This window comes from Peromyscus californicus, unplaced genomic scaffold (assembly GCF_007827085.1).
Source record: "Peromyscus californicus insignis strain IS unplaced genomic scaffold, ASM782708v3 Scaffold_3__1_contigs__length_106647218, whole genome shotgun sequence".
Taxonomy (NCBI): domain Eukaryota; kingdom Metazoa; phylum Chordata; class Mammalia; order Rodentia; family Cricetidae; genus Peromyscus; species Peromyscus californicus.
Window position 1 is genome coordinate 76,370,799 of NW_026294551.1, and position 14,355 is coordinate 76,385,153.

Here is a 14,355-nt window from a genome sequence, read left to right on the forward strand (position 1 = left end):
GAATTCTGGAATCAGAGGTGGGAGATCTTGATTTTGAGACAGACAAGGTATAAAAAGACCCTGTCTCCAAAGAAAGTCACTCTCTGAAGAACATAAAAGACAAGAAAAGTCTTGTGAATATCATACAACAGACAAGTTGTTTTGTTCACAAATGTACCCATTAAGTAATCACACTAAGGAAGAATATGCTAAGAGGAAACTGTTTACAGTCTTCAAATTCAGATTGTAATACTGGACATTTAATCATGGGATTGGAGAGGTAAGAGGCAGCCAAGCTCTGGGAGTTTGAAGTCTGTTTTATGCAGCAAGTTCCAGGCCAGCCAAGGCTGCAAAGTGAGATCCTGGCTCAGAATCAAATGATAACAACAAACATTAAATTGTCATTCCCTCCAACCCTCCCCCCAACAACACACACACACACACACACACATTCACACCAAAACACCAATGATAAAGAAGGCTAGTGTTGTACCTGTTTCTCAAAACACCCAGAGACCACCAAGCAGCAGGTTTCCGATGCAAGCACATTAAGAGTCCTTTTATTCAGGTTCACCTTGGGCCACCACCAGGCAGATAGAAGGAAATGTGGGGGGCAGCCATGAGCCCAGGTGTAGAGAGTTTTTATAGGGAAAAACCACAAGCCAGGAATTGGCAACTTGGGATTGGGTAGAAGGGATATGGCACAAGGTAAATTTTTGAAACTATTGGTCTAGACTTTGGGCGTGAAACCACATTTAAAACCATTGAGTTAGACTTTTGGCGGAACCACAACCCACTGAACAGGATTATCTGAACTACTCAGCAGGGTTATCTAGATATCTTCAGAACCACATTCCTGAGGTGGTTCATGGAACTGAGTACAGCAGATGGTCTGAGATGGTGACCCTTTCCCTAATGTAGAGCCTGTAAAGTCAAGTCTAGGCCCTCACACTAGGGCTGTAGTTCAGTGTATAGCACTTGCCTCAGTTTTATAATACCCTAAATTAAATTCCAGTTCAATAACCCCTACCGTAATTTTTCTGAAAAGAAATATGAACAAAATTTTAGGAAAATGTTGGGTACTAATTCTCCATTTCTTCCCCCTCTCTTTTTTTTCCATCACAGGTACTCTGGGTTCTTACATAGTAGTGGAAGGTGTGGTGGGTCACCCTGTCACACTGCCATGTACTTACTCAACAAATGGGGGAGTTGCTACCACATGCTGGGGCCTTGGCGAATGTAAGCTGTTTTATTGTGCTAAAACGATTATCTGGACCAATGGATACTATGTGACCTATCAGAGGAGCAACCAATACCAGCTAAAGGGGCTTATTTCAGAAGGAATTGTGTCCTTGACAATAGAGGATGCTGTTCAGAGTAACAGTGGTCCATATTGTTGTATAGTGGCAATCCCTGGATCTTTCCATTTTGTGACCTATTCCTTGAAAGTTAAACCAGGTAAGGTTTCTTTATTTCCTTTGTTTATTTCTTCAAATGAACCTAGTCCTCTGTGTGCTAATATTTTCTGTCTTCCTCTAAGAAGGAAACTGAAGTTTGCTATAAATATGTTTGTGTATAGGTGGAGAGTTCTGCTCCCTATCTGCCCTGCCTTGAGCCTTTGAAATAGGTCTCACATCCTATCACACAATTTGTTGCCTAAAACTGGAAATGTCCCTATAGAAGAAGGTTCCCTAAATACCTGTTCACGTGTCCCCCCGCAGTGTAGTAACAGATGAGCAGCAGAAGCTAGTCCATAAATGACGCTGACACACAATTCCCTCCAATGAGCTTTGTTAGAATGAGGAGGCCCCAAGGCCGAGGTCAGACCTCCAGCTGGTAGGAAGAGCATTAGACATAAACAATACCATCTATGAGGTTCATCCCTTGATGGGGTGTGAAGAGGCTTCCAGGGAAGGAGGGCCTTCTCTTTACAACCTGGAGAGGAGTTTCATTAAGAGCAGAATTGTGTGTGTGTAAGAGAGAGAGAGGGAGAACTAGAGAGAGAGAGAGAGAGAGAGAGAGAGAGAGAGAGAGAGAGAGAGAGAGAAAGAGAAATAGCTGCCATGACTGGAATGGTAGGTCTACAGAGGATCCTCTTCAGAGAGCAGCCTGCAGAATAATCCTCTCAGCATTCCCCCTGAGGAGTCTCAGGCTGGTCCCCAGAGCAAGGAGACAGTCTGACTTGTTGCATCTGTTAGTGGTGGAGGTGTTAGCTGCTAGGTCTCAGGATGAAGACTAACTACGGTGCTTGTTAGCATATCAAAGCAGACACTGGGTGCCATTCTCTCAGCAAGGCCAGTACCTGGCACAACCTGCCCCCTCCATAAATTCTCCAGCCCAGGGACTGGGCTGGGCTGCCCCTCCCCCAGCTGCTCTTCCCTATGTAGCCCAGTCATTTTGGCTAGACAGGCCCCTTTGGGTTCTGACCTCTTGGCCTGCACTCTTGGCTCCTAGCTTTCCCCTCTCCTCACATGGGGAGTTCAGTTTGCTGGTCATGTTCACTCAGGACCCTCTGGATGCCTCTGTCTGTTTTCTCCCTCATATCTACAGTAAATCTTCTCCACCATCTTCCTTTTATTTCTTTATTTCTTTTCTTCATTCAGAAAGTTTCCTATCATGTGATTTAGTCACCATAGCATAAGTGACATAGAGTATCAAACAGCCAGATGTTGATTAGGTCCGTAAATCAGGGCTGCTGTTAGGGCACATAGCAGACAGCCTCTAACTATGTCAGAGCAGCAGGAAGGTAGGGCTTGATCTATTCAGACTGTGGGATCTGGTCTAAGGGTGCAAACCCATGTTCTAACAGAAGTTTATGAAACCCCAAATCTGGGATCATTACATTTTCTTTGTCTTTGTTTCTTTCTCTGTTTCCTCCCTTCCTTCCTTCCTTCCTTCCTTCCTTCCTTCCTTCCTTCCTTTCTTTCTGTTCTGTTTTGGTCTTTTTTTTTTTTTTTTTTTTTTTTTTTTCCAGAATTTCTCTGTATAGTCCTGGCTAGTTCTGTAGACCAGACTGGCCTTGAACTTACAGAGCTCCCCCTGCCTCTGCCTCCAGAGTACTGGAATTAAAGAAGTGTACCACGAGAACCAGATTTTACACCTCCTTGATGTACATATCCTAATTTTTTTTTTTTTGCACTGACTAAAACAATAGGCTCATGAGGACTTCCTGGCTTCTGATGATGTTCCTAATCTCTTTTTTTTTTTTTTTTTTTTTTGGTTTTTCGAGACAGGGTTTCTCTGTGTAGCTTTGTGCCTTTTCCTGGAACTCACTTGGTAGCCCAGGCTGGCCTCGAACTCACAGAGATCCGCCTGGCTCTGCCTCCCGAGTGCTGGGATTAAAGGCGTGCGCCACCACCGCCCGGCTCCTAATCTCTTTTTATTTAAGGGTTCACACAGACAAAGGAAATCAATAATAGATATACTAGAAACAATCTGTCTCTATATTTTTTAATTAAGAACATTCTGTAGTCTTTCAGCTTCTAGATTTTGTTATACATCCATGCATTCATTTATTTTTGTGTTTAATGGATTTTTTTTAAAAAGTACTCTTTTTTTAAAAAGATTTATTTATTTATTATGTATACAGTGTTCTGTTTGCATGTATCCCTGCAGGCCAAAGAGGGAGCCAGATCTCATTACAGATGGTTGTGAGCCACCATATAGGTGCTGGGAAATGAACTCAGGACCTCTGGAGGAACAGCCAGTGTTCTTTACCTCTGAGCCATCTCTCCAGCCACGTTTTTTAAATTAATTTATTTATTTTTCTATTATCAGCTTGATACAGTATAAATTCTTATCCTAATAGTGAAATGTTTCATTGAAGCTTGCCCAGTAATTGAGTAAAACCAAACTTATTATAAGCCACAGTCATCCTAGGGTTGCCTCTGCTATATATATAGCCTCCCTGGTTCTGTGGGTTGCAGTCTAATTGATTGTTCTTTGCTTTATATCTAGATTCCACTTATGAATGAGTACATACCATGTTTGACCTTCTGGGTTTGGGTTACCTCACTCAGGATGATATTTTCTATTTCCATCCATTTGCCTGCAAATTTCATGAGGTCATTGTTTTTCTCTGCTGAGTAGTACTCTATTGTGTGTATGTACCACATTTTCTTAATCCATTCTTCAGTTAATGGGCATGGAGGTTGTTTCCATCTTCTGGCTATTACAAATAGTGCTGCTATGAACAGAGTTCCAGCCACTTTTTAAAAAAAGATTTATTTATTTATTATGTATACATCATGTATGACTACAGACCAGAAGAGGGCACCAGATCTCATTACAAGTGGTTGTGAGCCATCTAGTGGTTGCTGGGAATCGAACTCAGGACCTCTGAAAGACGTCAGTGCTCTTAACCTCTGAGCCATCTCTCCGGCCTCCTCAATTGGATTTTTAAAACTTCATTTATTAATGTGTGGCTGTGTGTGAATGATGTACATGTGGTGGGTTTGCATACCATGATGAATTTGCCAGAGGGCAAACTGCTGGGCTTGGTACTCTCTTTATGATATTATGTGAGTTCTAGGGATGTAAGTCAATGACCAGGTTTGCAAGTCAAGGGCCTCTACCCATTGAATCATTTTTTCTGGATCTCTGTTTATTGATTGACTGATTTCTTGATTTTGATACTGGGCCTTGCTTTGTAAATCAGGCTGACCTGGAACTTCTTGCTCACACCTTAGCCTTCCCAGTGTTGGAATTATAGAAATGTGCCACCATCCCTTGTTAAGGTGAAGTCCATTCTGATGGGACAAGGAGCTGCCTTTCAAAACCATGGCTAAGAGGCAACTCAAGGAATCCTGAAGAAGCTGGTCATAGATTATGAAAGAATGATGTATAAAGACAGCTTTGGGGAAGAGATGTAAGGTCCCTAGTGGCTATCACAGGTGCGAAATTATGTTACTAACTTGGCTGAAGTTGAATGATTCTGACATCCAAGGGTGCCCACTCACATGAGAATAAACCCATGTTCACACAAACACAGACACACACACACACACACACACACACACACACACACACACGATAAATCCCTAAAAAAAATGTAAACTGCCTTGGGGGCTGTGTGTCTAGCATGCTTGAAACCTTGGGTTATGTCCCAGACCTGCAAACACAATAACCTAGTAAGGCCTGTGGTTGTAGCTTGGGAAGGCAGTTGTCCAGCAAACATTGCCACCTAAAACTCTGGGGTTAGAGTCCCAGCACCAGAAGTGGGATAGGCATGTCATTACAGCATAACATTACTAATTTAAGTTCATTAATTGAAGGTTTTATGGAGCTTAGAGATTCGTTAGCAGGTCAGTGCTTACCAAGTCACCCTTAGTCACTGTAGTCCCTAAATGAGCCAGCAACTCTGTTTCCTTCTTTAACAACCAAGTCTATATCTTCTCGTGGTTTAAACACACAGAGCTTCCTCTTCAGGTCCTGGGATCCTCATCAGCTCCTTAGGACTTTCCCATCTACCTGGGAGAAAAATTGCCCCAGGGCAAGAGAAGCAAAACTCCTGAGCTGATGATTCTTTCCTGGGTTTGTTCTCACAGTGTTCTGTTGACTAGATTGTTCACATGCTTGCTTTTCTCCACCTCAGAGATTTATACTCTCCAGGGAGGGTGTGTACTGTGCTCAGGCCTCTGCCCACACATTAGACTGGATCAGCAAACTGACCAGACCAGGTTAGAAACAGACCCCCTGCTGCAGCACAGCCACACCCACTCCTTGCTAAATTGTCAGCAGTGACTTTCACACTGACTGACATGAGTGCTTGCTCCTAAACACCTGTTTTTATGTTCCTGAAACAAAAATCCTTTCATCTGACCCTCTACATAAAAGGGGCTTAAATGCCAGTGAGATGGCTCAGTGGGGAAAGGTGCCCACTGCTAAACCTAATGACCTGAGTTCAATCCCTGGGCCCACATGGTGGAAGGAGAGAATAGACTCTGAAAAGTTATCCCCTGGCATCCACGTCTGTGACATCCCACAAACACACAAATAAATGAATAAATTATTGTATTGAATTTAAGGGGGTGCTCTACTCCCAATACTTCCCTATGCATAGTAGGAACACTGCAGTGTTTTCTTTATGTCACGGTAAACTCACACTATATTAAGAGACTACATTGTATTCAAGGTAAAGAAGAGTTTTCAAAGCAATCATTCCTTGTTGCTGAGGTTTTATTTTGTAGTTAGCACAGTCAAGATCAAAGGAGATTACTTACAGGGAACACATGTGTCTGCTGACACAGACAGCATGAGTCCTGGCTGACTGTGTGATCCCAGCACCACTTTGCCTTAGCTCCTGTCTAGGACTCTGCACACTGAGACCATCAGTAGCTGTTTGGATCCTTACAGCGCTTAGGATCCTGTTGATTTGTGAATTGTAGGTTGAACCTTCCTAATCCAAACATTCCAAGTCTACAGTGCTCCAAAATCTGGAACCTTTTGACGATAGACTTGATATTTCACCTTGAAAACTCAACATCATGAAAGTATCATGTACAGAATTATCCACAGTTTATAAAATTACCTTTTAAGCTATATATGTAAAGTGTAATTATATGAATGCTAGCTACATCAATCCATGTTTATACTTGAGCCTACTCATAAGATATTACCTATATGCTAATATTCCAAATATTTAAGCAAGATTTAAATTCTCAAACTAAGCCCAGCATTTTTGGATAAGGGGTATTCACCTTGTCTGTCTTACATTGGAAGGAACCATAGACAATATCCACTCTCTACCCAATTGTGCAAATCCCATTTAGTTGGGGCTTGTGTGGGATCTGCATGCTAAGATGCAGGGCTGTGTGTTGTGTCCTCTGGGGACTGACTGAAATGAACATGCTGGGCCTGGAAATGTGGGTGAAATCAGTCACCACTGAGAGCAGTGCCAGCCCCTCATAACCTCACAGTCTCACAGCTATGCTTAGACATCTGAGGACCTGACACCTGTCATTTATACAGTGTGTCCTTAGGAACATGGGCTCTGTGCTCAGCTCCATGTGATAAGTGCAGCTGCCTCCTATTGGTCCTGCCCAGTCCTAGTTGGTCAATAACAAAGAACAGAAGTTCAGGAGGAGCCTCTCTGGGGACAGCCTCTCATGGGTGCTACAACAGAAGCACTTGCCTATTCTTGCTTGACTGATGCTTGTTTATTTTGATTTTCAAATCCAGAAATTTCCACAAGTCCTCCAACAAGACCCACAACTACAGCAAGACCAACAACTACAGGAAGACCCACAACTACAGCAAGACCCACAACTGCAGGAAGACCCACAACTACAGCAAGACCCACAACTACAGCAAGACCCACAACTACAGGAAGACCCACAACTACAGGAAGACCTACAACTACAACAAGACCAACAACTACAGCAAGATCCACAACTACAGCAAGACCCACAACTGCAGGAAGACCCACAACTACAGGAAGACCCACAACTACAGCAAGACCCACAACTACAGGAAGACCCACAACTACAGGAAGACCCACAACTACAGCAAGACCAACAACTACAGCAAGACCCACAACTGCAGGAAGACCCACAACTACAGGAAGACCCACAACTACAGCAAGACCCACAACTACAGGAAGACCCACAACTACAGCAAGACCCACAACTACAGGAAGATCCACAACTGCAGGAAGACCCTTGATGTTTTCAACAAGACCCACCCATGTACCCACATCACCCCGAGTCTCCACCTCTCCTCCTCCAACACCAACACACAGGCAGACTCACACAGCAGGTACAACCCATTGGGTTCAGGACCCAGAGTCCTTCTCATGAGAGTTGGTAAGACAGAGACACTGAGTCAAGTCAGAAGCATAATATAGGTGAAGAGTTCTTCACTGAGCCCAAAACAGCTTCACAAAGTCTGTAATTTTCCAGTCATAAGTTACATTCACCTTCTGCTGTGCAAGAGCTTGAACATGGAGGACACCCATCTCTCTATATCAGAGTCCCCAAGGATTCACTATTAGCCAGACTTAGGTGGATCATTGATCTAGCATAGCTGATGAGGATGGTGGGAATCTGGTCCAGCTGGACATGACTATCTGATGAAAAATTAAGGACTGCCTGGGAACTAGGGTCAGGTTAGGGAGACTCTTGACCCTTTACATCCATCCTGAAATTGGGCCATCCAGCTGAGGCCATAGTACAGGGAGGCTATCATTTAGCATTTCATGAGCACCAAGCCAAATGCTATTTGCGTTACGATACAAAATTTAATTCTCAGATAATTATGTCTTATATAACTGTGACCTGTCCCTATTTTATAGTGACAGGAACTGACAGACTCAGAAAGCTCATGGTGGAATTTATGAGGAAAGAAAGTGGCTCAGACTCTGTCCCTGTTAACTTGGGTTAGAAGCTGGTTCTCTGATTCCAGGGTCTCTGCCATGTGCATGGATGTTTGGAGGGTTTATACTGTTTCCACATCCTCACTGGAAAGGCATCCTAACTCCACCCTTTTAAAGAGGCAGTGGATGCCTTATAAAGTTTACTTTAAGGATCTCTCAATTTATTCATGTAGCATGAAAAGTACAATGTAAGTCCTTTATAAGAATGAAAAAAAAAAAACACCCATTGAATTCAAAGGCTTTAGGAAATGATTTAACATGCTCATGCTTTTGAGTGAGGCCATGTTGTTCAAACTTCGTTGAAATTGCCTACAGGTAAAGTTAATATTAGTGGGTAGTAACTTGACTTACAGATTGGGAGAAGTTTGCCATCCTCAAGGCAAGTTAGGGTTCTAATATTCTACATCTAGGAGTGAAAAGATAGCTGTTAGAGGGTTCTCAAAGCTTCCTAAAATCTGTCCAATCCCTTAGAGAGGGCTGGATTCTGACAAGAGAAAAAGCCACAAAAAACAACCTTTTTGTTGTTAGAGTAATCTGATGGGAGGTATTTATTTCCGTGTCCTCTCTTTGGCATTCCAGTACTTTCAAGCAGGAGGACTCTGAAGGACTGAGCTACATGCCAAGTGTGCAGAGGCCTCTAGGTTATAACTGGGATTTTAGAGCACAAGGATTTGTGAGAACAACCCTCTGTTCCAGGCAGCTGCACACACTGAAGAACTGTGAGATCTCTCAGGATTGACAGAATTTTTCAATGCTTAGTATCTGCCTGCTTCAGAGGACAGACTCGTGAACTGTGTTTGGAGAACATGAACAGGTTATTGACTTCATGGAAAACTGAGATGTAGAAGAAGTATTGGTCCATGAGTCCATGTCACTTCTTGGGGGTTGTTTAATATAATCTTATATTTCTATTGTTGATTTCCTAAAGAATTGCAGTTGAGGGTTGACTGTCCAGTCCAGGGAGAAGGCAAACACTCTGGCTACTGTAAAAAGGACACATATCCTCACATCCACCTCAGGTGCTCATCCTAGTTGTCCAAGATACTATTCATGGAATATAGAATGTGAGATTGTAAGAACAGGAGAAAGTGACCCAGGCTAGGGAAGGAATTTAAGCTCATGATGCCTTTTACCAAGAACTGAATTGGGTAACATGTGACCATCTGACATTTGTGTTGTCCTATCATTAGTTCAGAAGGACAGTCACATCCTCTCACATGTTTCAGTGTTAGGACAAAAGAGGACAGTAGTGCAGAACAGGAGGGTGTTGTTCAAATGTAAGGATCAGGTTGTAGTGAGGTAGGAGATCCAGAAAGACCCTGAGGAGCCATGAGAAGCCCAGGTTTAGGTATTCCAGTCTGGCCACAACCAACTTACTCCAAGATCCTCCCTTGTTCTGAAAAGGGAAGCATTTAGAGGACGAAGATGAGTCAGAAAACACAGGAAGTCACTCTTAGTAAAGGAATGGGTGGAGGACAGGAGACCTTGTCTCAATCAGTCATTCAACAAATTACCAACCAATAAGTAAATAAATTTAAGAGAGAAACAGAGACAAAGAGGAAAGAGAGAGGGATTCCATAGGCAGGCTTCAGAGTAAGAGTCATCCCCAGAGTGATTCTGCTACCTTGAGAAGAACTCAGTGATGAAATGGTCTGTCTATTCCATGTTGTTCAGTGAGCTCATCTCCATGGAAAGAAGTGTGGATAATCTGGGGTTGAATAAGGCCTGCAGTTAGGGGGTTAGAGAGAAACCTCCAGGTCCCTCTCCTAGAAGGTCAAATGACCCTTGTCTTGATAAATTGTAATCTTAACTGTGTGTTCGATCCTCCATGTGTTGATATTGACTGTATGTGTCAGAGGAGTTCAGGAGTCTAGAATGTAAAGTGTGAGACAATTCTGAATCCTGATAATGTTGTCCAGAATATTAGGACACAGATCACTTGCTCAGACAGTGCCAATTTTGGATACATTTCTCAGAGGAGTCAGCTGAGGCATAAATGTGTAGGAAGGAGCCATTCCTGCTTAGAGGCTGGAGGAGGCACTGGGGGAGGTGACAGTAAGTTTTGTTTCTATTTCTTTGGTGGGGGGGCCAAACTCCAAAGCTGAAACAGTTCTTGCATTGTTCTCATTCCAGAACCCACTACAATTTATCCACATCAGACAACATCTGAGGTGACAGAAACCCCATCCTACACTCTTGCAGGTAACTAAGTTCTCCTCCCTTATCCCCTTGGAAGGTCCAGATCTTGATGAAGCTGGTGAAGAATAGGCACCCTTTGCAACAATACAGACCTGACATTATAAGTGGTGGCAGGGACAGAGACACAGCTCCATTCTACTGCCCCCCCCCCCCCCCACAGCATCCTCAATTGGTCCCTTCCCCACAAACACCTCCATTCAGGTCAAACTAAGCTGTGGGGCTTCTCTGAAGAAAAGAATGTCAGGGACAGTCAATGTGATGGAGTGTTGAAGATATTTAACTCAGATCCTAAGCACCAGGTCATTACAAAGAGAGATGCTTAGGAAAGGAATAGGGCTCACTGAGGCACACTATTGTCTTCTCCATGCAGACCACTTAGGTTTCTTCACCTGAGTATAAATGTGATGTGGTGGGTCTCAAGTCGGGTCTCTGGAGATTGCTAAGAAATACCTCATCCCTCCTGCTTCTGTTGGTTTTGAATCCTGCTCCAAGATGTAGTGTACAGCAAATATATTTGAATAATGTTCTTCCACAAATAATGTTGTGATGTAGATTCTGAAGGATATTTCTTACATTCAGGAATGGGAGAGAGGGGTTAGAAATACCAGGTTCCACATCATTATTCCTGGAAGGTCTTACTAAGGGCCTAAGTCAAAAAACAGAGCCTAGACTGCAGATCTTGCCTAAACCTAGTCATTGCCTTTGGTTCCTTGGAAGAGCTCTCACATTGAATAACATGTAAGCACAGTAATGTGAAAATGAGGAGGACTGTGAGTCATCCAACCTTATTCTGCTGGGCAGGCCAGTTTTAGCAGTAGTTGGGGACTCCCATAGACCTGTAGTGTTCCCACTCATTGTGTGGCACTGTGTGTACATTGCCAGCAGAGGTGTCTGTCATTTGCTAAAATTAGAAATATGGAGTCATCTGATGTCTGCTGCTCCATCTGTAAAATGCAGTGAAGGGGCTCTTTGTCAGGATGTTACAAACCTTATGTATGTCTGACATAGGATTCTGTGTTTCATACATAGACACAGAGAAACAATGAAAACAATAGATTCCTTGTTATAAAATAGACATTTCAAATGTACTTCAAATATATGATGTTCAAAACGTGCTGTCCAGGGTGTCTCCTGCCATATTCAATATTAACTCTCTTTTTTAGCAGATTGGAAGAGCACTTTGACATCCTCAAAGAATAATTACACTGTAAGTATAGTCCTCTCCAATTTATTAGCCATGTTAACTTATATGTCTTCTGGGAAACAATTTGTATTTAAAGATTTTGTCTGTAAAATTAGTTCCCAGACATTTGCATTAAAAATGTAAAGGGGGGCTGGAGAGATGGCTCAATGGTTAAGCCCTTCCCATGAGTTGTTCATCTGTACACAGTGTTTCTCTCTGTGTAGTCCATTCCCTGTGTAAGAACTTCAGCCATGGACTTTTCAAAACACCATGCATGAGCCCATTACTGACTGTTTCACAGGAAGTGGGGAATAAGAATATGCCTGTCAGGTTTCAGATGTCTCTCTTAATTATTTCAAAATTGTCCATTCAAAATCATTATTTAAGGTGGATCTAGTGTCATGTGTTTATAATACCAGCATTTACAAGTCTGTGGCTAGCCTGGGCTACATATCAGATCATGTCTAAAAGGGAGAATTATGTAATAATGGAGTAAAATTCCACAATGTGGAATTTAATTCCCTTCCTTAGTTCTAAGTTGTTTATCCTTCCCTTATTGGCTTGTTCTCTAGCAGCTCATTAGAAAAGAGTCCAGACTCTTTGTTTGTCTCAGTGAACAATAATTTACCAATCTCATTCTATCAAATTAGGCCATGAGGATGAATATACCAGACAATGAAAGGAAAGAATATCCTTCCTGTGGGGTATAGGAAGGAATTACCCAAAGTTACCAGGGAACAGTTCGATCAAAAAGAGAAACAATATCCTTGATTAGGAGAAAATATCATGAGTAATTCTGATGACATGTTCAATTTTCCTTTCAATTTCTCCCACCTCTTCCCACCCCAATTTAGGGTACATCCTTATGAAAAAGAAGTCAGGGTCTCCAAGGTAAGCTGGCATGGATTGTGTTGATTTCTTTTGAACTAACAATTTTTTTAAATTTTTTATTCATTTTACATACCAACCAAAGATCCCCCTCCAATCCCTCCTCCTGCTCTGCCCCCCCACCCCTACCTTCTCCCCTTCCCACCCCTCATTCCCTCCTCCAAAAGGGTAAGTAATCCCAGGGGGGTGGGGAGGAACAGCTAAGCTTGGTACATTCAGTTGAGGCAGGATCAAGCCCCTCCCCAGGGCATCAAGGGTGAGCAAAGTGTCCAACTGTAGGTAATGGGATCCAGAAAGGCAGCTCATGCACTGGGGATAGATCCCAATCACACTGCCAGAGGCCCCTCAAACAGACCCAGCTACACATCTCTCTCCCCCATGCAGAGGGTCTAGTCTGGTCCCATGTAGGTTCCACAGCTGTCAGTCTAATGTTGGTGAGTTCTTATGAGCTTGTGAACTAACAATCTTTAGAAATTCTCTCTATGTTCTCTTTTGCTACTTACTCATTCTTTACTATTTGATTCATTGATTGTTTGGGTGATTTGAGGCATGGTCTTATTATGTGGTTCAGACTGTCCTGGAACTCACAACACTCTTGCCTCAGACTCTTTTGTGCTGGGATTACAGTGTGTTCCACAATGCTTGGCCTCCGTTCTGTAAATTGGATCCCAATATAAAGGTTAATGAGTCCCTTTCTTGTTGCCCTCATTTCTCAGAGATATATTTTGCATTCTGTATTTTCCCCATTTACGGTAGGACAGGAACAGAAGGCCCTTGATCTTCATCTCTTATAAGTAGTCACTGAGGTGTTAGTTTTGCTTCCTGGAGCTGGTGTTGAAGGAGTTGAGTCTCTATGAGTACAAGCCAGTAGGGTCTATGTAGTAAGTAACAATACAGCCAGGGCAACATAGTGAAACACTGACAAAAACCAAATGAATGAATGAATGAACAAATGAATGAATGAATGAATAAAATATAAACAAATAAATCGAAAGCAATAAAGAAAGCCACACAACCAAAGTAACCACTACATGACACACTCTGGGCATTCTCTCATGACTTTCTCTGTCAGTTATATCACACTGACTCAGGAGTGTCCTGACCCTCCACTGTTTCCCTACATGTGTGACTGTCCCAGGCAGAGTGGAGCTGGATCTCTCTTGTTCTGTGTAATTCTCAGCACAGGCATGTTCCTTATGTGGCCAACTGGAGACGCTCATTTTGGTTCTGCATTTCAGTAGTAGAAATGGCCGCTGTGTACAAATGACAAAACTCCATTGTGTCAAAACATCACCCCTGAGTTCCTCTGTTTTCTTTCCTGGTTTGCCCCTCCATGAGTTCTAGAAGCTCAAATGTCAGTCCACTGTGCCTGCCCTGATGAACATGGGCACAGGATGAGCTCTGCAAGTAAAGCCCCTCCCACAGCTGTTGGATTGGGCCAGCTGCAAACATCTGCAGTGCTCTCCCCAAATTCCTTTCAGTCCAGTGTCTGATTTTTCTGTGCTTGTGATGTCTGTGAATGTGTGTCATACACGTAGTCTTTGAAATTGTGCCACAGACCACCAGCTCCAGTGTAAAGGCACTGCTTTGTTGTTTAAATGTTTTTCTACTCCATGTTTAATGTTTTAGAGAATTTAGATTCTGTGCAGGTTTCAAGACCCTTTTTTTTTTCACTAAAGAAAACTTTGTATTATTGTGTGCACGATGTGCATGTGTGTGCATGCATGTGTGCATG

The 14,355-nt window shown here is 42.8% G+C and overlaps 1 protein-coding gene across 3 annotated transcripts in view; it reads left to right on the top strand.

Annotated features, from left to right (window-relative positions):
* LOC128121893 (T-cell immunoglobulin and mucin domain-containing protein 2-like) overlaps positions 1 to 14,355 on the top strand; it is a 50,909-nt gene that overhangs the window by 33,320 nt on the left and 3,234 nt on the right. The window contains exons 2-6 of one of the 3 annotated variants that reach the window (XM_052756960.1): positions 1,105 to 1,437; positions 7,159 to 7,734; positions 10,484 to 10,552; positions 11,713 to 11,756; positions 12,587 to 12,623. In XM_052756960.1, the coding sequence (XP_052612920.1) occupies positions 1,105 to 1,437; positions 7,159 to 7,734; positions 10,484 to 10,552; positions 11,713 to 11,756; positions 12,587 to 12,601 (1,037 nt within the window). In that variant the 3' untranslated portion in view covers positions 12,602 to 12,623. The remainder of the gene's footprint in view (positions 1 to 1,104; positions 1,438 to 7,158; positions 7,735 to 10,483; positions 10,553 to 11,712; positions 11,757 to 12,586; positions 12,624 to 14,355) is intronic. The other 2 variants (XM_052756961.1, XM_052756962.1) reach the window with 2 other exon arrangements.